The sequence below is a fragment of the Prosopis cineraria genome, unplaced genomic scaffold (genome assembly GCF_029017545.1).
Source record: "Prosopis cineraria cultivar Desert tree isolate PC_DT_omini unplaced genomic scaffold, ASM2901754v1 PC2, whole genome shotgun sequence".
NCBI classification, from domain to species: Eukaryota; Viridiplantae; Streptophyta; class Magnoliopsida; order Fabales; family Fabaceae; genus Prosopis; species Prosopis cineraria.
Window position 1 is genome coordinate 19,258,290 of NW_026555333.1, and position 24,888 is coordinate 19,283,177.

At 32.7% G+C, this 24,888-nt stretch overlaps 1 protein-coding gene and 1 long non-coding RNA gene across 2 annotated transcripts; one reads left to right on the plus strand and one right to left on the minus strand.

The window, feature by feature from the left end:
- Nucleotides 1-4,312: 4,312 nt before the first annotated feature.
- On the plus strand, nt 4,313-12,367 carry LOC129303234 (uncharacterized). Its single transcript, XR_008591439.1, has 2 exons — nt 4,313-4,760; nt 12,285-12,367. It is a non-coding gene; the product is annotated as an uncharacterized LOC129303234 (long non-coding RNA).
- Nucleotides 7,902-11,332, minus strand: LOC129303233 (probable LRR receptor-like serine/threonine-protein kinase At3g47570). The gene is made up of 2 exons (XM_054942399.1): nt 8,639-11,332; nt 7,902-8,467 (listed from the first exon to the last, which is right to left on the minus strand). The coding sequence occupies exons 1-2, from the start codon at nt 11,307-11,309 to the stop codon at nt 8,082-8,084; spliced, it is 3,057 nt and encodes a 1,018-aa protein (XP_054798374.1). The 5' UTR covers nt 11,310-11,332; the 3' UTR covers nt 7,902-8,081.
- Nucleotides 12,368-24,888: the final 12,521 nt, after the last annotated feature.

A 24,888-nucleotide genomic window follows, 5' to 3' on the forward strand; every position in this document is an offset into this window, starting at 1 on the left:
TCCTACAAGAGAAACACAACCACTCATATGCAAGAACTATTAATTCATATAAGTAAAATATGACAAAAATGTTCGTCTTTAGCAGACAAATTGTTGTTATCTCCAACAAAGCAACTATTAGAAAATTTCATGCAATCCGTGAAACTCGAATTCTATCGGCACGTGAGTAATGGAAAAAGGGGTATGCTTCTTTAGGATAAATAAGACAACAACAATGATGATATATAAGCCACACACATTGCAAATGTTTGCTGGATGATTAACTGTTTCTTTTGGCAACATTGAAGCATTAGGGGAGGAGCCGGAAGTTGACAAGATCGAGTTGTTTGTCCACCTATATGTTCAGGGAGAGAAGCATCTCCTTCAATGACAAACGGGGCTATTTTATAGCTTATATTGTTTTTCCAGATAGTTGCATACTTGAGTCATTTAAACCACCAAAATACAATATTTTCAAGTATAAATGGATTTAAGACAATGTGGGAAGTCCTCAATTAAATAAAGTTGGACTTGATAATTAATATAAAATAAAAGAGGAAGAATCTATAAATTGAAGCCTTGAAATTTTAAGTTAATTAAATCATGGTGTCCTTCCACTGCATTTGCACGTTTCTTTTTTCTTTTGTTCTCAAATAGTCACTTCTCATTCCTTATGTTTTATTATCTTCAACTTTACAAAAAGTTCCCATCTTGATATTTTGGAGGTTCCTTTAGTGTCATAACACACACACACACACACACACACACAAAACATTTGGATAGAAAAATTCCAACTTTTCACATTTAGTTTAGTTTAGTATTACATTTTGTGCCATAATTGATTTTTATTTCTTGGTGAGAAGATGTGCTTTCTTATAACGGGTCAATCATTGTACCATAAACATTATTATTTATAAAATTTTTCTTTTGTTATCATACTAATTGCATGTCTATTATGATAACTGTATCTTTGGACAAATTATAGTGATTGTCCTAAATGTCTTTGGTTAGTCATCTATATGGGATTACAGATGAAATAAGACTAATATGGTTTTGATTAATTATAGAGATATAAATCAAAGTCATAGGCACTTAAAAGAGTACAAGGTGCTAGACTGACCAGCTAGGAGAAAGCTACATGGTACAAGTCATAAACTTATCTCATATATAACCATATTGTTAAGCCCTTTGACCTAAAATAATCATGGATTCCTACATGATGATTACTGAACTTTGACCCAGCCAAAAGTCACCTTTGACTTGGTGATCATAAATGCTATGATTGAGTTTTGTGATATTCATGTATATAGAAATATGAGTAGTCAAGATAGAATTTGTCTCTCACATTAATTGAGAGATATTACTGGGCCTCTCGATGAGTAAGATTGAGAAAATGTATGGCCATACTACAATAAAATTTTTTTTTCCATTGTTATGTCAGTCTACTCAAAGATTAAGAAAGTATTGGTCAGGTAAAGGAGAATGACAATTTCATGTCTCACACTTAACCAAAATATCATGTGACAAAAGGGATGTGATACGATTATATGATAGGTTGCATCGGATCATCGATCCCCAAATGAATTGGGTAGTTGCAATGTTTTACAAAAGACCACTTTGTGACTTATGGGCTAATAGCATAATTAATCTACTGCCAATTTTATATAGGCCTACAGGGTCACACACAAAAACATCCCAACTCGAGCTATAATGTCCAAGTTTATTACGTCTAGAATATGTCTAGATTCATTGAATGTAATATAAGAAGAATAAATTATATATATATATATATATATTTGAATATTTATTTGAAATATATATATATATATGCATATATGTGTAATTTCTTGTATACATATATGTATAATATAATATGTATATCTGATATATATATATATATTATATTGTGTTAGTTTTAAATTTAATTTTATGTGATAGATAAAATTTAATAACTAACATGATATGAGAGAATATCATGTCAGTTTTATAATTTGAATTTATAAGATAAATTTAAATTAGATATGATATCATGGATTAAATTTATGAGATAAATTTAATTAAATTTTCATTGGCTTATTAAAAGAAGACAAAAAAAACCCTAATATATATATATATATTATATATATATATGTGTGTGTGTGTGTGTGTGTGTGTGTGTGTGATATAGGAGGGGGTGTACTCATGAGAGAGAGTTAAAAGAGTTTTGACAGTCAAATATTTTGAGAGTTACGAAACACCCTGAAGAAAAGTAAACCAACATTCAAAGAAGAACGAACATTGGGAGCACTAGCATACTGTTCGAGTTAGAGATATGTTTGTGTGGATACCGGTAGAGGGAGCAGATCTACATTTGTCAGCTCTTGAGATTCAAACTTTTGAAGAGAATGCATGTGAGAATTCAAAATTCAAAAGGTAACTTTTCTATCTACTTTGATTTAAATGAGTTTGTTTGGTCCATATCGAGATAGGGATTTAAAATTTTAATCTTCCACTGCGCCTCCCTATCCAACAACCATGTCTTTGGAAGCATGCGTAATGAGATTGGGAACCTAGTTGGCTTAATGTACATTGAAATTAGTGGCAACCTTCTTCAAGGCACAATTCCACGTTCAATTAGAAAGCTTGAAAATCTTGAAAATCTATACTTGGATAAAAACCAATTTGTGAAAAAATCTTGGCATCTTTGGAAATCTTAGACTAAGTTGTTTCATATTGAATTGTTTGATAATAATAATTTTGAAGGAACCATTCCACTTATTCTCAAATATTACAAGTGTATGCAGCGTATACACCTTAACCAAAATAACTTGAGTGGGTATTACACCTAACGAAACATTTGGTCAATTAGAAGACATGATATTTCTTGACATGTCTTCCAATTCCTTTGCTAGTCCCTTCCCTTATGATATTGGCAACTTGAAGCAATTAGTGGAACAAAATCTTGGTGAAAATAAGTTCTCTAGTGATATTCCAATAGAACCTAGAGAATGCATAGGGTTCACATATCTTAATGTAAGTGGAAACTTCTTCCAAGGAAGTATCCCTCTATCATTTGGTTCCTTAAAATCCCTTCAAAGCTTAGATCTCTCCAACAATAAGTTGCTAGGTACAATCCCACATGAACTAGAAGATCTTTCATTACTCAGCAGCTTGAATATATCTTTTAATCATTTTCATGGTGAGGTTTCGAAAGGAGGAATGTAATATTTAGTAATATCATTGCTATTTCATTCACATGAAAGAATGATCAGTGCGGTGGGATACCCCAACTTAAGCTACCTACTTGCTCAAATAGTTCAAAACTACATTTTAAAATCATAATCCTCATCATCATGATAAGTGGTGATCTTATAGCTATTGGGTGATTAACGGATCGCATTACAAACAATAATACCAATAAATAATTAAAAATATTATGTTTTTTAATAATATTTTATTTAAATATTATTATTATTTACAAGTCTTCACAAATAATTTGAAAGTTAATTTTTGAGACTTACAAATTCTCTAGAAATTTATAGCTTAACTAGTGTATATGTGATTTATAAATGAATGCATTTTTTCCCCTACATGTAAATTTTTTTTTGGAGAGCTTATAAATTATCACATTATTTTAGGGCCTAATTAGTATTAATATTTTTATAAGATATATATTTGTAATTTTACAAGTCCTTTTTAGTAACTTTTGACCTATTTTTTGAGTCAATTAATAATAGCTTAGGAGACCAGAGCTAGTTGAAGGGTAAAAATTTACAATATTATTTCCCCTACATTTTCACTTTATAAAAAATTAATTACTATTGTAAAGTATGGTGACAAGCATTTGCTTCCAAAGGTGTATTAATGTTATTTCCCAATTTGTTGCTAAAGTCCTTCGGGCTACCTTGTAACGATACAAAAATGTAAGTAAAATTAAATTTTTTGATAAGGAATTTTAATTACATATATTATATTTGGGAGAGGTATCTGGCCCTTTATTTTCTCTCATTTTCCCCTTCTTCTCAATCCTCTCACCCGTCATTAAATTTGTAATTATAATAAATTTATTTAATAAAATAAAATTAATAATGGAGATTGAGAGGACGAGGTAAAAGAAAAGAAAATGATGGGAGAGACTCCTCTCCCATTATATTTTGGAGTAGTTGAATAAGTGTATTAGTAGCTCAGTGAAATTTTTTGTAGTGTTTAATTATTAGATTATGTGATCGCAATTTCTTGGGATGCAATTTTTTTGTTTGTTTTTCCTTTTCTTTTTGCTTCTGCCTATCGCAAAATTGCTGTTATACCCTTGTAAAACAAAAAAAAGAAAGGAAAGGAAATCTGAAATAAAACACGCACATTCGTCATTCTTCTCTGTTGTTCGGTTTCTCCAGATCCATCGAGAGAGAGCTCAGATTTTTCCCCTTTCTCCGTCCTCGCTTTTTGACCGACGCCGGCGACTGTGAATGAGGAGCCTTCCTTCCCCTCCTCCGCTGTGCTGCTGTGTAGGAACGTTGGAGTTCATCATTTTCCCCTGCTTTGCGTCGCTGGTGTTCGCTGCCATGGAGGCTTTGTCAGTCTCTCGGTTGTTCTTCCTTCACCTCTGTTAGTTTCGTTCTAAGTGCTTCAATATCGTGCAGTGGGAATGATTTCTGTCGTGGTTGGAGGTCCGATTTGCTGGTCCTCCCATTTCCCCTGTGACGCTGTTCCTCTGTTTCTCACTGGTTCAAACGTTGCCATCGGGTTGTGTGTGGCTGTGGGAAGCATCAAACCTTTTCTATTCTTCTATCATTGTTCTATTGGTGAGTTAATCTCACCTCTCGTTCCCCTTGCTTGGTCTATTTGTTTGTGCATAGGTCATAGGTGATAAATGGTTGAAGTTTTAAGTGTTTCTTTCTTGTTTGTTGTTGTGCATGATTGGGGAAGTAATTGGGGTTCGATTAAGCTAAAACTTAAATTTAGGAGTATATTATTAGTAGATAATTTCACACACATATACATATATATTGAATTACTGTTGGCAGAAGGCATTAAATTTAATTTTCTTTGAGTTTAATTGGTTTGTGTAGAAGGAATGAGATTGGGAAGCCTGGATAGTGTAAATATTGGTAATCAAAATTTTTGGAAAGGAAAATTGAATTATAAAAAAAAAAAAAGCTTGGTATAATGATTGGGTATTAATGCTTGCAAGGTGTTTGATAAGATGACTGTAAGAAGAGTTTTACTTGATTATATATTTTTTAAAATATCATTAAATATCTTGAGAAACATAACTAGCGTGGGTGCTATTATTTGTGAAATTAAAATGAGTATTGTGAAGAAATTTGATTATCAAGCCTTTGTGTGCGATTGGTTGAATTTTGAGTTGTATATATGGTTGATAATTTGTAAACCAAAATATTGTTTTGTGATTTGGTTTCTGAATGCATCTAAGGTATTCGATAAAATGTCTAAGTGTGAGTTTGAACACATAATGGTAAGATACATGTGAAGAATATATTATGGTTAATTAAACAATTATTAGGAGATAATTATTCTCTTTAGTGGAAGTTGGAAGTTTAATTAGTTCAAATATTGTTTTAGGAAAACCTTTTGACAGGGAATTTAAAGAGCAAGAGGTTTGGGAATTGTTTGAACATTGGTACACTCAAGGTGTTTGTAAAAAATAAAAAGTAAAAAGGCCTAGGAGGAAACTGTATTCTAATCAAGTAGTTAATTATGACTAAATATTAGGGAGAAATCTTTATGTGTAGATTATCGCTTTAAAGCTCCAAAATTAATATAGTTAATTATATAATGGTTTGAGTTAATTTTGGAAAGGAATTTATTTGATTGAAGTTAAGGCCATTAATTAATTTATATATATATATATATTTATATAGGCTGTTGAGAAGAAGAGAAACTTTATAAGAGTTGAAAGAAGTACATTTTTAGATTTGGGAGCATGGCAAATAACTGAATAACGTCCCAATGATTTGTTAGCAAATTCATTTTTTTAAAATATTAATTGAGCCTATTCACAGGCCACCTTCTCTATTTATATAATTTTGTTTTAAAATTTCTCAAGACAAACGGTAGAGTATTTTTATTTATTCTTCCTTAACGGTTTATGATTTTCATTTTTATTGCTGGCTATTGTACTTAGAAATGTCTTCATTATAATAGGTTTTATAAAAAGAGTTGTAACTATAATTTTTCAAATGAATATTTGAAAGCGCTTGTTATATTTGATAATGTTTGGTTTACATAAAAGGGATGATTAATTATTATGATTCATGCATGTGATTTATATACAGATGCATTCATTTATGTTGGGTTTGATGAATAATTTTGAAAAGGGATAATATGTTGATTTTAGACTCATGTATGCTTGATGTAAAATGTGGGATTCAGTCAGAAAGTTGGTTGTTAATAGTAGTCCTGTTAGTCCTTGGCATGCTATGGTTAAATCCTTGTTAGCTTGGTATTCTGTTAGTCTTGTTAAAAGTAGTGCTTGTTTCGTGGCTTCTTACCGTGCTTGTTTAGTGGCTTCTTGCTATGCTTGTTATTTGTGACCTCCTACCGTGCTTGTTTTGTGACTTCGAGCCATATTTGTTAGTTACTTACCCTCGTGGACTGTGTGTTTATGCTTGTTGGTTATTTATTCCTATAAACTCTTTGTCCACATTTGTTAATCTTTCTGATAAAGTCTCCGTTAAAATGTGAATTTTTGAAAATTTATTATTTTAAATTTATTTTATTAAACAAACTATTATTTGATTGTACATGATTTTGGAAGGTTAATTATATAACTCTATCTCAGACTGAGATTGTAACTTGGAGAGTTGAATTTGATCTTCTTTTTTTAATTATCTATAAATTATATATATTTATTCTAAGTCTACTAATTTAATTATATGGAATTACTTTTTCTTTAATTTTCGTAACTGTTGCAAATTATTTATTTTTATTCTTTTAAATATTATTTTTGGGATGTTATTCACTGGAAAGTATTTGATTTGCTCTTACATAGTGCAGCTGATATGGTACATCCTTCTTACCATTGATGGACTTTTTGCTCAATTGAGTGGAGATTTATTTTGTAAATATCTCTTTTTGACATAATTATAAAATTTATTTACTATATTTTGAAAGTGATTAGGTGCTCCGCATAGGTCATAGTTGGTGGAGATTTGTTTTGTAAATATCTCTTTTTGACATAATTATAAAATTTATGTATTATGTTTTAAAAAGTGATTAGGTGTTCCGCATAGTTAGGGTCTTTATTTTGGCTATATACTTTATCTGTTGGCTGGAAGGAGATGAGCTCCTGATTGTTATCTTATTTTATTTAAATATTGTGTTGTAAAGTTTTTGGGGAGGCCCTATTTAGAGAGGTGATTTTATCAAAACTTTTAAAAAAATATTGAAACTTGTGTTAATATGAAAACTGTTAAGGATATTATAATTTTAGTATAAATATAATTACATTTTAAAACTAGAAATTTTTTTCTTGAATTAAGGCTCAAATGTATGTTTTGTACGCACATTCTATGTCACTCACTCCCATTCCAATTTCTAAATATGCATGATTATGGGCTCCCCCCCTCAAAGTGCATAATTGTATCAGAGGCCACGATCATGTTGATATATATATATATATATAAGCCCTAAAAAATTGTATCAAAGTACGCACTTAACTAGCTAGTTATTGGATTTGAGATTCCGCAATGAATCACGCATATCACTTTGACGGTTAGTCCACTTTGAGCTCTATCATTGCATTAGGCCTCCAATTCCATGTAATAGATCTCAACCTTAGGCTGTCTTCTTTGTCATGGATTTAGAACATTTTTGAACTGCTTGATCGTCGTAAATTCGATGCCATCGAGAGCTTGGTGGCTACCATATAAGATGTTTTTATATAATAGTGTATGTTCATGGGATTTTGTTGTAAAACAACCTTTAAATTAAATAAGATTATATAATGAATCAATTTTTACACAGTAGAAATGCGTACATACGAACGTATTTACACACACACACCGAGAGTTACATTCTAAAGCTAGCTATTGTTTACAAACGCTAAACATGCCAACTCCATATAAAGAAAAACCCTTATTCATAAGAGTCATGCAACTAATTCATATGACAATGTTGAAAGTGGATAGCTTCTTCTTAATTGCAAGTAACTCTGATAAAACATCTTTAATGCCCATCCGTTCAAAAGGCAATTCTGCACAACATGCCACTCCAATCCTGGCAAAGCTAACTAGGCACTCTTGAATTTTATGCTCCACGTCTGAATTCTGCATAACCTTCCTATGATCTTTATGGAATCGAACAAGAAAACTTGAATCCACCATCTCAAAGATTCGTTCTGGCAATGCCAACTTGCAAAATTTGGGTAGGCTTAGATCACCACTAAACATGCCATCTGTTGGTTTCTTTCTAGTGAGCAACTCTAGCATGAGAACCCCATAGCTGTAAATATCTCCTTGTACTGTAACTCGGCCACTTTCTCCATACTCTAACCAAACATTAATTCTTTAGAACGTTAAGAAAACCCATAAATACTCAAGGTTATTCTTAGGGTGACCTCTTTCCATAATAATTTTTACTGTGATACAAATTTTTTAGTTTCTTTTAAAGAAAGTAATTGCTAAAAATAGAATCAACAACATAAAAAGATGAGTCTTACCTGGAGGAATATACCCAATAGTACCTTTAATTGCTGCAAAGGATGAAGTTTGACCTTCACCAGAATAGCTTGTAATCTCATGAAGAAGCCTAGCTAATCCAAAGTCTCCCAAGTGTGCAACCATATCAGCACCAAGAAGAACATTGCTTGGCTTGATGTCGCAATGAACAATAGTCTCTTCAAAATCATTATGAAGATAATCCAAAGCATGAGCCACATCAATAGCTATATCCAATCTTTGTGTGAAATTCATATATAAGTTTCTAGGTTCACTAAGTTCTTTTGCTGACAACCAATTCTCCAAGCTCCCATTAGGCATGAACTCAAAAACAATGGCCTTAAAGTCATTGCCTTTGTAATCAACACTTGAACATGAAGTCAAAATCTTCAAAAGATTCCTATGCCGCACTTTGCCAAGAGTTTTGCATTCTACAATGAAACTCTTTGTTGCCCCATGTGTTTGAAGATTTAGCACCTTTATAGCTATAGGTATTTCAAAGTGGTGAAGAGTTCCTTTGTATACTGAACCAAAGCTTCCTGTGCCAATCAAATTGGATGAAGAGAATCCATTTGTTGCACTATATAACTCCCTATAAGAAACCCTCAAATGAGTATTTTGAGGAGATGGGGACGATACCAACTTTTTTTGCTTTCTCCTCATATAAATAATGAGGAAAATTGCCAAGATAGCAAGAGCACAACTTATCATAGTCATGATGATTGTGATTTTGAAATGCTTCTTTTGCTTTCTTGGGCATGTTGGCAGCTTAAGTTGAGGTATTCCACCACAAAGATCCTCATTTCCTGTGAGTGAAATAGCAGTGATATTATCAAACACTCCTCCTTTTGGAACCTCACCTTGAAACTGATTATAAGATAGGTTTAAGGTTGTCAATTTCGGAAGATCTTTTAGTTGATGCGGGATTGCACCTGACAAGTTATTTTTGGAAAGATCTAAGCTTTGGAGAGATTTTAATGAACCAAAGGATGAGGGAATACTTCCTTCGAAGAAGTTTCCACTCATATTAAGAATTGACAGTCCTAGGCATCCCTCAAGTTCCATTGGAATATCACCGGAAAACTTGTTTTCATCAACATGCAATTCCACCAGATGCTTCAAGCTACCAAACCCAGATGGAAGTGGACCAGTCAAGGAATTGGATGACATGTCCAGAAATATTAAGCCTTCTTGATGTTCAAATGTTTCATTTGGTATATAGCCAGTCAAATTATTTTGATTTAGGAATAGGATTTGCATACCCTTACAAAATTTGAGGCTAACTGGTATGGTTCCCTCAAAGTTATTATGCAACAAATCAAGAAAATACAACTTGGTAAGATTTCCAAAAACATCAGGAATTTTTCCTGATAATTGGTTTTCACGCAATAATATTTTTCCAATATTCTCAAGCTTTCCAAATGAATGTGGAAGACTGCCTTGAAGGAAGTTTTCTTCCAAATCAAGGTAAATTAAGCTAGTCAATTGCCCAATTTCATGAGGTATGCTTCCAGAGATGTGGTTCATTCCCATAGCAAGTATACCAATATGGCCGGAAGAGAAATTCCCAATTGAATTTGGCAAAATGCCACCTAATCCACTATCTTCAATGTCCAACAAATACAACTGACTACAATTTGTTAATGATGAGAGGAAATCAAAATCATGACCATCTCCTCTTCCAAAATTGTTTTGATGAATAAAGAACTTACGCAGGTTCTGCAATCTGCCCAAAGTGGTAGGGAGTAAGCCACTAAAATCATTATGGGCTATATCAAATAGTTGCAATTGGGACATGTTGGATAATGAAGATGGAATTGTTCCAGTCAAAAAGTTGTATTCAACATTAATATATTGTAGATTAGGGAAAGCAAGGTCTATACTTGATGGAATGGTTCCAGACAAGTGGTTGTAAGGAATGTCAAAATATGTTAAGCTAGAAAGATTATAAAGTGAAGATGGGATTATACCAGAAAAATTGTTTTCACCAAGATAGAGCCCTTTCAAATTTGACAACCCACCTAGAGATTGAGGTATACTTCCCTCCAAATTATTTTCTGCGAGATACAAGCCCTCCAATGACGAAAGGTTTCCCAAAGTAGGTGGAATAGAACCAAGAAATTTATTATCGCCAAGAGCTAACAGATTAAGTTGATGCATAGAACCAAATGATGAGGGAATTTCCCCAGTCAAATTATTTTTGTGGAAGAAAATCTTTTGGAGTTTAGAACAGTTTCCCAACTCTTCAGGAGCCTTTCCCATGAGAAAATTACCCTCCAAGTTGAGATGCTGCAATCGTTTCAGATGGCCAATTTGTTTGGGAATTTGACCGTGCAATCCATTACGAGAAAGACGAAGAAATTTAAGAAAGGTTAAGTTACCTAAACTTGGTGCCAGAGTCCCACCCAAAGTTTGATTTGCTAAGTCCAAAGCAAAGACTCTCATGTGACGGCGATTGCAATAAACTCCTTGCCACTTACAAAAGTGAATAGAATCATTCCATGAAGGCAAAGCTTTTGGGAGGCCATTGGTGAGCTTATCCTTCAAAGCAAGCAAGGCAAGCTTATCAGTTTCTGAGTCTAACCTAGTGGCCAGGGCAGCTCTAGTTGGCAACGCAGGTTGATGAGAAGCTAGGCAAAGCAAAATGTTGATGATGAAAATGTTGGGAATCATTTTGGCTGTGGTAAACCAGTCTGTAGAAGGAACACACATACTAAAAAAAAATGGACATGTGGTGTTAGCTTTATATTCATCATAGAGCAGAATCATGAGGACTGAAAAATAATTTATTATAATAAATAATAACAAAGTGTGTGTGTGTGAATACAATTTATTATTCGCAAGACTTTCAGCTTCGTGGTGGATCTCATTAAGACTTGGCTTAAAAACTTGAGGGTGGTTGCCGACAAGGAAGGGAAGCAAGTTGGAGGATGAGGATAGAAGTGTCAGAAAGAAGTGGACCAAGTCAGAGACAAGAGTGAGGACTTGGCCCTCCCAAAACTTGTAGGGTCCCAGTGCTTGGAAGAAGTCTCGTGGAAATTATTAAATTGGACTAAATACCCACTAAATTAAATAAATGAATCGGTTCAACTCATTTTGGCCAAGTGATTAAAAGAAGCAAGCGTCACATACTCACATCTTAATTTGCTAGGCCAATTAATTAAGGATTAGCTAGTCAACTTTGGAAGTCTTCTCCACTACTTAATTTACTTGACGAAAATCTATTAGTGGAAGACTTCCAAAAGCAATTATGGGTGCGATAATGATTCTATCCCTGTGGTGACCAAGAGACGGAATTCTTCCTATACTTGGTGAGGGATATGTACTATATGGAATAATTTCAAGCTGGATCTTAGAAAGAAGGTTGGAAATGGGAAGTCTACTTCGTTTTGGTTTGAGGATTGGTCTGAAATGCAAGTTCTGCTTGCTGATTGCAACCCCAGAATAGAGGGATTCATTCAATCTCATGAGAAAGTTTGTGATTACATGACACCTTGGGGAGAATGGGATAAGGAGAGATTGAGACAGTGGTTTGAACCTACTGTTGTGGATTGAATAACTTGTGCACACCCTCCTGTGAGGAGAGAGGTGAAGATATGTTTTTGTGGAAGCCACCTGTTAAATCTGCCTATCACTTTATTCTTGCAGGTAATGGATAAGCAATGGAGAACATCTGGAAAATGCTTTGGAGGTTGAATGTACTAGAAATGTAACAATGTAGGAATTTTTTTTTTAAATTCAAAATAATGATAAGTTATTTTGATTGTATTTATATATATTTTTGAATAGGTTTAATAAAATATATTAGTGGCTTAGTGGTGTTTCTCTTGGTACTTGTCTAGTCCTAAGTTCAAAACCTTTTAGTGCGCACAAAGGGGTCTATATTTTTTAATCTTTGCCTTTGGAAATTATCATTTTGCCCCAAAAAAATAAACAAAACAATCACCACATCAGATTTATTTACATTTGCCAATGGCCTTATAGCCTTGTGGCATGGAAACTCCTTTATAAGTGGAAGGTCGTGGGTTCGATCTTACTTGTAATCTCAAGCCGTTAGTACTTACCCCCTTTAACTTAAAAAAGAACAAGATTTATTTACATCTTCATTTTTTTTATGTTGGTGTAATCTTTAGTCGAGAAAGAGGAAATGAGTAATTTAGAGTCAATTTGTTTATTATTTTTAAAAACGGTTTTTTTATTTTAATATTTTAAAATAAAAAAATTGTTTGGTTAATGATTTTTTAATTTTTGTTTTGAAAACAGTTTTTAATTTTGTTTTTAAACACAAGAAAACCAAAACAATTATTAACTGTTTCTGTTCTTTTTTTTTAATAGAAAAAAGTGTGAAACAAGAAATGAGAATTGTTCTTATTAATGACAAATATTGTATTTTTGTCCCGATAAAAAAGCATCATCCATCTTATAAATTTATAAAATTATTTTTAGATTATTATTACCAAACAAGTTTTTCTTTATTTGTTCTCAAAACCAGTTTTTAAAATTGCTTTATAAAACAACTTTTCAAAACAAAAAATGAAAACAACAATCAAACAAGCCTTTAGATTTTGAGAGACTTCTTCAAACCACCGTTCTGCCTCCACAGCTCCTCTCCTTCGTCTATTCTATCGCCAGAAGCCATGGGTAAGCTAGAATCTTCCTCGTCCATCCGTATCGTGTGGGTGCGTTAGGTTCTTTTCCTTCTCCATTTTGCGTTGCTAGAACTTCACTTCCTCGTTTCAGCATCGTCCTCTGCGTCGATAATTTCTTTTCTTCTGATCTTTGGCGAGTGTATGCGAGGAGGAGCTAAGTCGCTATTGCTGGATTCTCCTCCTCTTCCATTCTGTTCCGCATCTGCTCCTTTTTCTTCCTCATCCTCCATTTTATGCATCACCAAGTTCTTTTTCATTTGCTCTGTCATGACTGATCTGATATGAGGAACTTTGCCGTTGTCATTCAATTAGTGTGTGCTTAAGCGGTGAGATTGTGGTCTTTCTTTGCTCTGTTGTGTGCATTTGAGTAAGGAAGGAGGTTTTAGCAAGCTGAAAATTTTTTAGTCTAATGAGCAAGATAAAGATAGTGTACTTGAAATTTATTTGAGCTTAATTGATTCTTGATGGGATACGGTTTTGAGAGTATGATAAAAACGTTGATGCTGGAAAATACTGGGTAAATGATTGAGGGTCAAGAAACTCCATTGAATGAATTAGGAATTGATGCACATTAGGTACTTGTTGAAATGTCTAGCTAAGAGAGGATCATCTCATTTAAACAGTTAGTTATCACTAAAGTAGTATGAAGGAAATTTGTGATAAAGAATGATGATTGGAGAAACTTTTAATGTATGAATTTTGGTGTTTTATAATTTTGAATGGTTTTAGTCGATTGGGGTTGTGTTAGTTGTGGAAAGAAATTTATATAATGTATGGGAAGTTAATTAAAGTTTTATTTATATTTATATATGATGTGTAGAGGAAGAGGATATTGAAAGGAAGTGATAAGAAGTAAACTATAGGATGTAGAGAATATATAAGGTAAGTAAATAGCTTCCCAATAACTTTTTAGCAAATTTATTCTTAAAACAAAAAATATTGATTGAGCATATTCATGTGCAATCTCTTCTATTTATATATTCTTTTGATTCCTCAAGAACGAATGATAGAATATTTTAATTTAGTCTTACTTAATAGTTTATGAGTTTAATTTTATTATTAACTATTATACTTGAAAATGTTTTCTTTATAAATGAACTGTATAAAAATAGCTGGAATTATATTATTCAAATGAATACTTGAAAGTAATTGCTATGTTTAATTTATATGTATGAGATAATATATTGATTTTAGGCCCATGCATATTTGATTTAAAATGTGGGATGAAATTAGAACGCTAGTTGCTAATGTAAAATCTCACTCTCTAACCACAATTAATCAATAAAACACATGGTAATCAAAAAATTAACACATAAAGGTGATTACCAAGTTTTAGTTTAAATTCAAGAGATCCCAAGTTTTTTTAATCAAAATGAGTTTAAATCAATCAAAATCTCTTATATTAGAGTAAAAATAAGTTACGGAAGCATGTGATATATTGGAGGAGTGAAAAAGAATGAAAACAATTGAAAAAAACAACTCATTTGTTGTGAAATAGGGCAATGCGCTGCGGTTTGTGCAAGCTGCGCTGCGGCTTATTGCTCTCTGTGCCACATGGCTTGTGCAAGCTGCGTTGCAGCTTGTTGCTCTCTATGCCACGTGCCACATGCCGTGGCTCAGGTATTATGTGTCGCGGTGTGTTGCGTGTAAATGACAGTAGATTTTGCTGTCATTTAACAACAAAATCAGGGAACTTTTGATGCGTCCTGATTCTCTGTCCAACGTTCGAATGACTTGATCTAGGTGTCTACGGAAAGCTTTTTTTATAAACTAGCTAATGGTATAGGTTTTACTTTCAAAACAAGTCACACCAGGAAGTTAGACACCCAAACACATTTTGACCATTTTTCACAACTTTCACACAAAAAGGGTGTCCAAAACCTACAAGTGCCAATAGACATTTCTAACTCTAGATCATACTCATGAGACCTAAGACTATCAGTATAACATGTCACATGCACATAAACACCAATTTAACACAAAATCACTCCTCAATCCTTTTTACCAAAAATAGAAAGGGGAGGCAATTTCCCTTGCATTGCATCAAAAACTATTGTAATATGTTTAAAACATCATTTTTATACTTGTACTAGTATTTTAGCCTTATCAACACACACACACACACACACACACACACACACACACACACACACACACACACACATCTTCATAAACAAATACTTAGGACCCAAAATATAATTTAGACATTTGCAATAACAAAATAGTGCAAATGTAATGATATGCACCCTAGAATTGGCAATCATATTCTATTACACAAAATAAATAGATACAAGAGGCATACTAAAGGAATACACAAATTCTTAGGTCTCAATAGCTTTGTCTCTCTCAACACCAGAGCTAGAGTTTGAAAAGTGTTAAATGAAAGGAGTGAGTCTAGCCACTCAGTAACCAAGGTAAAACCTACCCTATATAGTTATATATCAATTGTAAATCAAACACATGCATATGAAACCAAATACTTAAAACACGCTTTAACACATATCATAACTTATTAATCCAGTTAGCATATATTTATCTCGCACATGTTAGGTACATAATCTCAAGACACTTAGACATGTGACCATGATTCGATTATCACACGACTTGCCATAATTCAAACACATGTGACACATCATAAGTTTACATAGGCAATCATCAACCAACCTTATACTCTCCTTATTTTCTCAAACTGAAACCGTGGACTATAACACTGAATAGGGCTCTGTTCGTGTGACTAGACTACCCAAGCTCACCAATCATAAGGTGTGACTCGGCCAAAGATCACACGACTCATTCTCAAATCATGGCTTCCCCTACTCTCGAATCTCTAAAGTGTCTCATACTTTAAGCTATTCTCCTTGTTGAACTGGTGGAGAAAGCTAGGTTTTAGCCTCTTGACAAACTATGGGACAATCTCTTAACAAACTGTGGGACAGGGCTATACCCCCGTGCACTGGAGGGCAGTCTAAATACCATATGAATTTTTCTCCACTCCCAAATCCTAGGCAAACTCTCGCCCATTAATCATGCCATAAACGATGCTAACTCATCTTCACATGTTCATTTGTTGTTTATCATAATCACATGTTGGGTTCACAATCATGTGCTACCCAAGTGAGCATCCAATAACATTTCACAACATTATCCTTACTTATCACAATAATCCATTTTTTTATTAACATGCATTTACCTCAACAAAATATCACATTTATCTTCCCAAAACATATACATATTCATAGTTTGAAAACCATCTTAATTTTGCATTTTATATTTCAAGCCAAATATGACATTAAGCATCATCATACTTTCAAACATTAAAAATCAATTCATGCATATAGTGTTCACAACTCTACAGTAAACAATCAATTGACAGACTACTTAAAGTAGGGTTCTCTCGATTACCTCAAACCTTTCAAAGGTCAAATGTTTATCTCTTAATATAATAGCTTCCAAGCTTGAATTCCCAAGCCAAATAGGTGTTTAAGAGCTCAATTACATTTACAAAGTTAATCTCTATTAATATTGCCAAACTCAAGCATTCAACTCTCATTTCTCTACTTTTAAATTGTCCAATGCCCACTTTACATGAGTTTGAACCTATCTATTGGGTTTATTAATTATCTTTAGTCCTTATTAACATTAATGAGTCATTAAACTCCCATTAATGACATCACACTCTTCCAACAACCCACATTAATGCAAAATTTCACATATTTATGAAGCCCAACAACCCAAGATACCAAAATTCATTGTATCTAAGTTTAGATATTGCAATCTACTCCCATTAACTCCATTTGAGTCAATACATTTGGACCCATAACCTATATGGATCGAAAATTATCTTCCACTATCAAACTTTAACCATAAACTTCATAATGTGAAAGAAAATGAGAGATTAAGAGGCATGATACTTACCTTGAGTGTTTGTAGCTTCCAAAACACTCTCAATGTTGTCCAAGAATAAACCCTAGCAGAGCTTGGCACGCCTCTTCATTTTCTCCCTTTTCTCCTCTCTATTTCTATCTCAATTCGCGACTTATTTCTGCAAAAAAGGGGCTGTACGCCATGGCAGATGCTGAACGTGCTACGGCATATGGCACCGAGAGGTCTCCTTCTCACATTTATAGTGTCTGTATGCCATAGTAGATGCACTCCACATCGTGGTGTGTGGCACAGTAATACTAACCCTTCATTTTCTTCTACTTTTGATGCCCGGGTGGCTCGACTTTACCGAACCCACAATTAGGGATGAAACATAATTGAATACAATTATTATACCTCCCTAACTACACACCACTACAATTTACTTAATTATCCTAATTAAGCTTAAGAAATTAGGAGATTAAAAATCGAGATGTTACAGTTAATGGTAGACCCGTTAGTCCTTGGCGCACCATAGTTAAATCCTAACTAGTTTAGTATATGTGAGTATCATACTCATGCTTGTTTCATGGACCCTATGCTTGCGCTTGTTATTCATGGGTTTCATACTTGCGCTTGTTTCGTGACTCTTGTTGTGCTTGTTTCGTGGCTTGTAGTCATGCTTGACTAATTATTTACCCTCGTAAACTATATATCTATGTTTGTTCGTTATTTACTCTCATAGATTGTGTATCCATGTTTGTTAATTGTTCTGATCAAGTCCTACTAAAGAATGAATTTTGAAACTTAATTTTTCTTAAAATTTGATCTTTTTAAGCAAACTATTATTTTTACCATATTTGGATTTTATATTAAGCTGTATAATTCCTAAAGTATTTAAACATATGTTGATGTTTAAAGTGGAACTTGATTTCTAATAAATTGTAATTGAATTCATGCATTCATGGTTTTTACATTTACATAATTGTTGATACATATATGAGGTATTTGTTTATATTATTTTCAATTGATTATTTTATCGAGTTTATAAAAGACTCATTGATGTACTTTTCATTATTTCTAGTAACTGTAATTGGGATGTTATTTATTTAAAATTTTTAGTCTCAGATAGTGTAGCTAATCTTGTACCTCCAAATGATTATTGAGGGGTTTAATGCCAAGTTGAAGTTGGAGCATTATTTTGTTTAATCTCCATTCATTGTAAAGCCTGAATTTATATATTATATTTTAGGTGCTCCACATAAATTATAGTGAAGATCCTCATTTACTACCTATATTGTTGGTTTGCTGGTAGAAGTTAAGCTCCTTGTTGTTATTTTGGTTGTCAAAATGTTGTAGTAGAACTTTTGAAAAGTTCAATTTTAATAAATTTTAAATGAATTCATGCATTCATGGTTTTTACATTTACATATTTGTTTATATTATTTTTAATTGATTATTTTATTAAGTTTACAAAAGACTTATTGATGTACTTTTCATTATTTCTAGTAACTGTAATTGGAATGTTATTCTTTGAAAATTTTTTGTTTCAGATAATGTAGCTGATCTTTTACCTCCAGATGATCATTGAGGGGTTTAATGCCAAGTTGAAGTTGGAGCATTATTGTGTTTAATCTCCATTCATTATAAAGCTTGAGTTTATATATTATATTTTAGGTGCTCTATATAAACTATAATGAAGATCCTCATTTACTACCTATATTGTTGGTTTGCTAGTAGGAGCTAAGCTCCCTGTTGTTAGTTTGGTTGTCAAAATGTTATAGTAGAACTTTTAGAAAGTTCAATTTTTAAAGGAGGTTTTTCCAAAATTTCTATAGAAATTTATAACTTTTGTTAGCATGTAAATTACATATATGTGATAATTCTATCCAATATCATGAATGCATTTACATTTTGAAATCATAGTTTTCTTGAATTGAGGCTTAAATGATGTGAGCTTATGTTCGTATCCTATGCTAGTCACCCCCAAGTTTTGGGGTGTGACAAGAAAAGATTAAGTTCTTTCTATGGCTAGTAGTGCATGGTCGTACCACACACAACAATTAAGAATGAGAAGAGGTTTATCGGCTTCAGTGGACTGTCCTTTTGAATGCGATCATCCAGAAGATTCATTGCACCCCCAGGAACGTTGGAATCTTATGCTAAAACCAGAATGCTTTGTTGTTGAACTTGTGTTTTACAACAAGTACTTATTTTTATTTTTCTGAAGTTTAGTAATAGAAAGCAACTAATACTTACTAAATATTATGAGTAACTAAAACTTAAAATTATGGAAAAATGCCACTTTTTACATAAGTATAGCCTCTAATCTTAATGTTTGGTTATAGAGTTTGGAGAAGGTGGCCGAGTGACAACAGTGGAAAAGACCAACAGGTAGCATGTCTAGTGAAAATCTAAGCCTACCCAAGTTTTGCAAGTTAACATTGCCAGAAGGAATCACTAAGATAGTGGATTCTAATTTAACTTGCCTTCTTGTTTTCGACAAAGACCATAGGAGGGTTTTGCAGAAAGTTCAAGAGTCTCTAGCTAGCTTTGCTAGGATTGGAATGGCATGTTGTGCTGAATTGCCTCATGAATGGAGATAAAATATGTTTTGGTAAAATTGCTTGCAGTTGAGCAAAAGATATCCAGATTCAACATTCTCTTATAAATAAGCTACATTTGTTTGAACGGAATATGTCTTATCAATATTGGTTATTCTCTTTATGGATTAGCAGCAAGCATATTTAGTAGTTGCAAGTAGTAGGCTGCTTTTGATCATGTAACTATTTATACATTTCTAATTTGTGTGAGTGTGATTGGATGTTAACGATGTCAAAGGTTGAACAATTTTATTCAATTGGTCAATGGAAATTTGATAGTTTTGTTAGAGATTTTCTTTTCTTTTTATATAATAGATCTAGTAATATGGACTAGCTCGCTGGTTGCGAGCTTGGTGGGGTGAGCTGACATAACATGCATTTAGGCAAGGTGGGCCCTATGCTTGACAATTATTTATAAATTTGAAGAATTTGAAAAATATTTAAATATTAATAAGTCCTCACTCCAAAATTTCCCAAATTTAGCCTAAATTATTGTCTTCATTAATTTATTTTTCAGTTACTAAAACTAAATTTATTATCAATTCCTACATAAAATCACCAAATTTAGATACAATATTAAAAATATATCATATTTATCTCTATTCATTTAGTTCACAATGATCAAATCAATAAATTTTAAATATCATTATCTTCACCATTTCAATACAATAAAGCATATATAGGCGGAAAAAAGGGATAATATTAGGGCATAGTCAATACTTGCTGTTAGGAATTGGTACAAAACTTCAAACAAGGAGACCCTAATTTTTGCCCATTCTCGACTATTAGTATTAAATAGGAAAAACATAATCATGGATTCATATAGTGTCATCGAGTTCTATTTTTAGTTTTTATAATTTTTTTTTCACTATTTTTAATCCTTATGGTTTCAAAAAGATTGGGTGAAAAATATTTTTCAGGTCTCTATATTTTTTATTTTTAAGTGTTTTTAGTTTCTATAAGAATTGAAAATACTGAAAAAAATTATAGGGACTAAACGTAAAATCTGATAAAATTATAGGGACTAAAAATTATGTTTTCCCTATTAAATATATAACTTGGTCCACAACAAAGCTAAAAGTACTTATAAACAAAAATGCTGTTCTGCCTTATATATGACTTTATTTTGTTTTCAGTTTTGCTTTGATCTGTGTCATTTATAAATGTGCGCTCAAGTTCCTAAACATACCAAAGTTTGAGCAAAAGAAAAAAGTCAGAACCCAACCTTCAACAGTCTAAATTGCACAAAAATCCCATTTTCAAAACATACCTTTCACTCAAAAAGCAAATTTCCAGTCGGATCAAGTTCCTTCACATCTGCAACAAAAGAAAATTATACTATCATCATTGGTAACTGGTCGCAAATTGCTTGAAATAGATATGACTATTTTAGAGTATGAGATAAAAATACTTATTAAGTTCCGTGCATGTATTTCAGAGGCAGGGGAGAACGAAGATTAAAGAGCAAGTGCAGCTTAAACTCACCTAGCAAAAGAACAAGAAGGAATTTAAGCAAAAACTATAATATGGGGCCAATTCCAATTTTATATTGGACATCGATAAAGACACAATAGGACACGAAAGAAGACGATCCTGCCTGGTACAGCGTAGCACTTTTGCTATAATTTCACTGCTAGTCCATTACCAAGGTTGATGTAATTTATTTAAGCAATACGAAGCACTTTTGCTGGTATTTGAACATTTGCATAATCCTCTTTCATTGTCCTCTTTATTTTGTGGTTAATTAATCGGTATTACTACCATGAATAATTGACGTCTTGCAAATAACCAAATTTGGCATATCACCTCACATATAAAAGCGGTACAAGAACTGTTGGAGCAATCTATAAGTCTTATAACCTCTTGTCCTGATTGTGTTTACATGTGAAGGATTTCAGATATAGTAATGTTATACAATCCATGTAGTCAATTCAATTTAGTGGGACAAGGTTTGTTGTTGTTGTTGTTTAGAAAGTTCTTCTTTAGAAATCTCTAGCATGGATGCAACATAATCAAGCACATGCTGCATGTATGTACAATGAAGACCTCAATGTCGAAATAAAATTATTACCCCCTGCTTGACAATGACATGCGCTACACTACACCCTATAATTAATTGTAACTCGTAGTTTATGTGCCTCTTCCACTTTATTGGTTTAAATTTCTACTTGCCACAAGAGAAACACAACCATTCATATGCAAGAATTATTAATTCATACAAGTAAAATATGACAAAAATGTTCGTCTTTAGCAGATAAATTGTTTTCTCCAACAGAGCAACTATTAGAAAATTTCATGTAATCCGTAAAACTCAAATTCTATCGGCACGTGAGTAATGGAAAAAGGGTATGCTTCTTTAGAATAAATAAGACTACAACAAAAATGATATATAAGCCACATACATTGCGAATGTTTGCTGGATGATTAAGTGCTTTTTGTTTTTTTGTTTTTTGCAACATTGAAGCATTCGTGGAGGAGCCAGAAGTTGACAAGATCAAGTTGTTTGTTCAGGGAGAGAAACATATCCTTCAATATGACAAATGGGCCTACTTTATAGCTTATATTGTTTTTTCAGATAGTTGAGCACTTAAGTCATTCAAACTACCAAGATACAATATTTTCAAGTGTAAATGGATTTAAAACAATCTGAGAAGTTCCATATAAAATAAAGTCAGGCTTAATAATTAATATAATAAAAAGGGAACGATCCATAAATTAGAGCTCAAAAGTTTTGATTTAATTAAATTGTGATGTTCTTACACTGCAGTTGCCCATTTCTTTTTTCCACCCACTCCCAAGTAGTCACTCTTCATTCCTAACATTTTATTATCTTCAACTTTACAAAAAATTCCCATCCATTTTTAATATGATCTAGAGCTTGATGTTTTGGAGGTTCCTTTAGTGTCATAATATATATATATAACATATGGATAATAAATTCCAACTTTTCATTGCAATATATGATTTTGTTTAATATTGCATTTTGCGTCATAATTGATTTTTATTTGTTGGTGAGAAGATGTGATTTCCTGCAAATTTAGGATATAGACAGTGATTTTAGGAATTTTGAATATTATAAGGTTAAACTTTCGAAATACAAATTTAAGAAAATTAGTTAGAGAGGTAAGTTTGGGAATAGTAATTTAGATCAGTGACTTAGCTTGTAAAAATAAATACACTTATTGTATATGTTTTCATTGTTTTTTTTTTTTGTGTGTGTGGGTGTACCAAAAGAGTGTGTCCTCAAAAAGTGTGATAAACCTGACTTCTAAAATCAAATGGTAATTTCTCGAGATCCTTTACCACAATTTCTTATAATGCAAGTACTTAAAAATAAAGGAAATAAAGGAATAAAGATGGAGAAATATGCGAGACTTATATAGTGAGAGCAAACATGATATTGATAATGATAAAAAGAGAAATTACAACAAAAGAAAAGATGAAAAACTAAAAAGAGAAGTGCTAGCATGCTGTTATAATTGTTTTGCTTGAAGCTGGTACTAGTTGTTAGAGAACTTCAGTGCTCTCTATTGGATGCGTGGCACACTAAAGGTGCTGTGTCGAATATATTTGCTGAAAGAAAATGTGTCTAGTTTGGTCAAATCAAGTATTGAAACACTTGAGATGCTTTTGGATTGATTGGGATTTAAGTCTGTTAAAGTCTCACGAGAGATTGTGTATAGATGTGTGTAGAGTTGAAGAGATGAAAATATTTGTGTGTGTGGTGACTTCCTTTTTGTCCGCACAAAATGATTGTTTTCCCATGGCTCCATGCTTTTTTAGGGTCACCAGTTACAATTTTTTCTATAACTTTCTCCACTCTCTCATTTTGGAAGTGCACATAGTTTACTTTCATAACAAGCAACCACCTTTTTTTTTTTTAAAGATTCACATGAGCTTAGTCCAAAATTATCATTTTTAGCTGAAATAATTCGGCTTGGGAAAAAAAATCATATGTTAGCCCAAATGATATTAAAAAAATAAATACATTTATCATCATATAATGGGACAGCAAATTTTTTTAATTACTCTCGTAAAGTATGGTTAGTATTTGCTTCCAAAAGGGTGATAATGTCATTTTGCAGACTCAGCTCGCATACTTCACTTTTATAACAAACTTAAAATTAAAATTGATTTTGGGTTGGGCCCAAATTTTGTGCTCCGATCATGGATCGGGTTCAGTCCCCATCTCTCTTGGATGATTGCACAACCTTCGTATATTTATTACTGCTGACAATATATAATTTTGGAGATTCAGATGGTCATGACTTGCATTTCCTCTCATTTTTAACAAATTGTAGTCACTTGTATTTGTTGGATACTGAACATGATGGATTTAGTCGTGTGTTGCCAAATTCAATTGGGAATTTCTCTCCCCAGCTTCACATAATTAGTAGTTAGTATAGGGGGAACCATATCTCTGAAAGCATGCATAATGAGATTGGGTTAGTTGGCTTAATTTATATTGAAATGAGTGACAATCTTATTCAAGGCACAATTCTGCAGTCAATTGCAAAGCTTGAAAATCTTGAAAAGCTATACTTGAATGAAATCTAATTATTAATAAAAATTCCTGATATCTTCAGAAATATTACTAAGTTGTTTCATATCAATTTGTTTTGACAATAATTTTGAGGGAACCATTCTAATTGACCTCAAATATTGCAAGCATATGCAGCTTATACACCTTAACCAAAATAACTTGAGTGGTATTATACCGAATCAAACATTTGGTCAATTAGAAGGCTTGATATTTCTTGACTAGCTCATGTCTTCGAATTCCTTTACTAGTCCCTTCCCATATGATATTGGTAACTTGAAGCAATTAGTGGAACAAAATCTTGGTGAAAACAAGTTCTCTATGATATTCCAATAGAACTTGGAGAATGCATAGGGTTCACATATCTTAATGTGAGTGGAAACTTCTCTTCCAAGGAAGTATCCCTCCATCATTTGGTTCCTTAAAATACCTTCAAAGCTTAGATCTCTCCATCAATAACTTGTTAGGTGCAATCCCTCATAAACTAGAAAATCTTCTAATATGAAGCAGCTTGAACATATCTTTTAACCATTTTTATGGTGAGGTTTCAAAAGGAGGAATATAATATTTAGTAATATCATTGCTATTTCACTGACATG

Coding starts and splice junctions, on each gene's coding strand:
- LOC129303233 (XM_054942399.1), bottom strand. CDS start 11,309: ATGATTCCCAACATTTTCATCATCAACATTTTGCTTTGCCTAGCTTCT. Junction 8,468..8,638: donor TATTGGGTATATTCCTCCAG/GTAAGACTCATC, acceptor ATGTTTGGTTAG/AGTATGGAGAAAGTGGCCGA.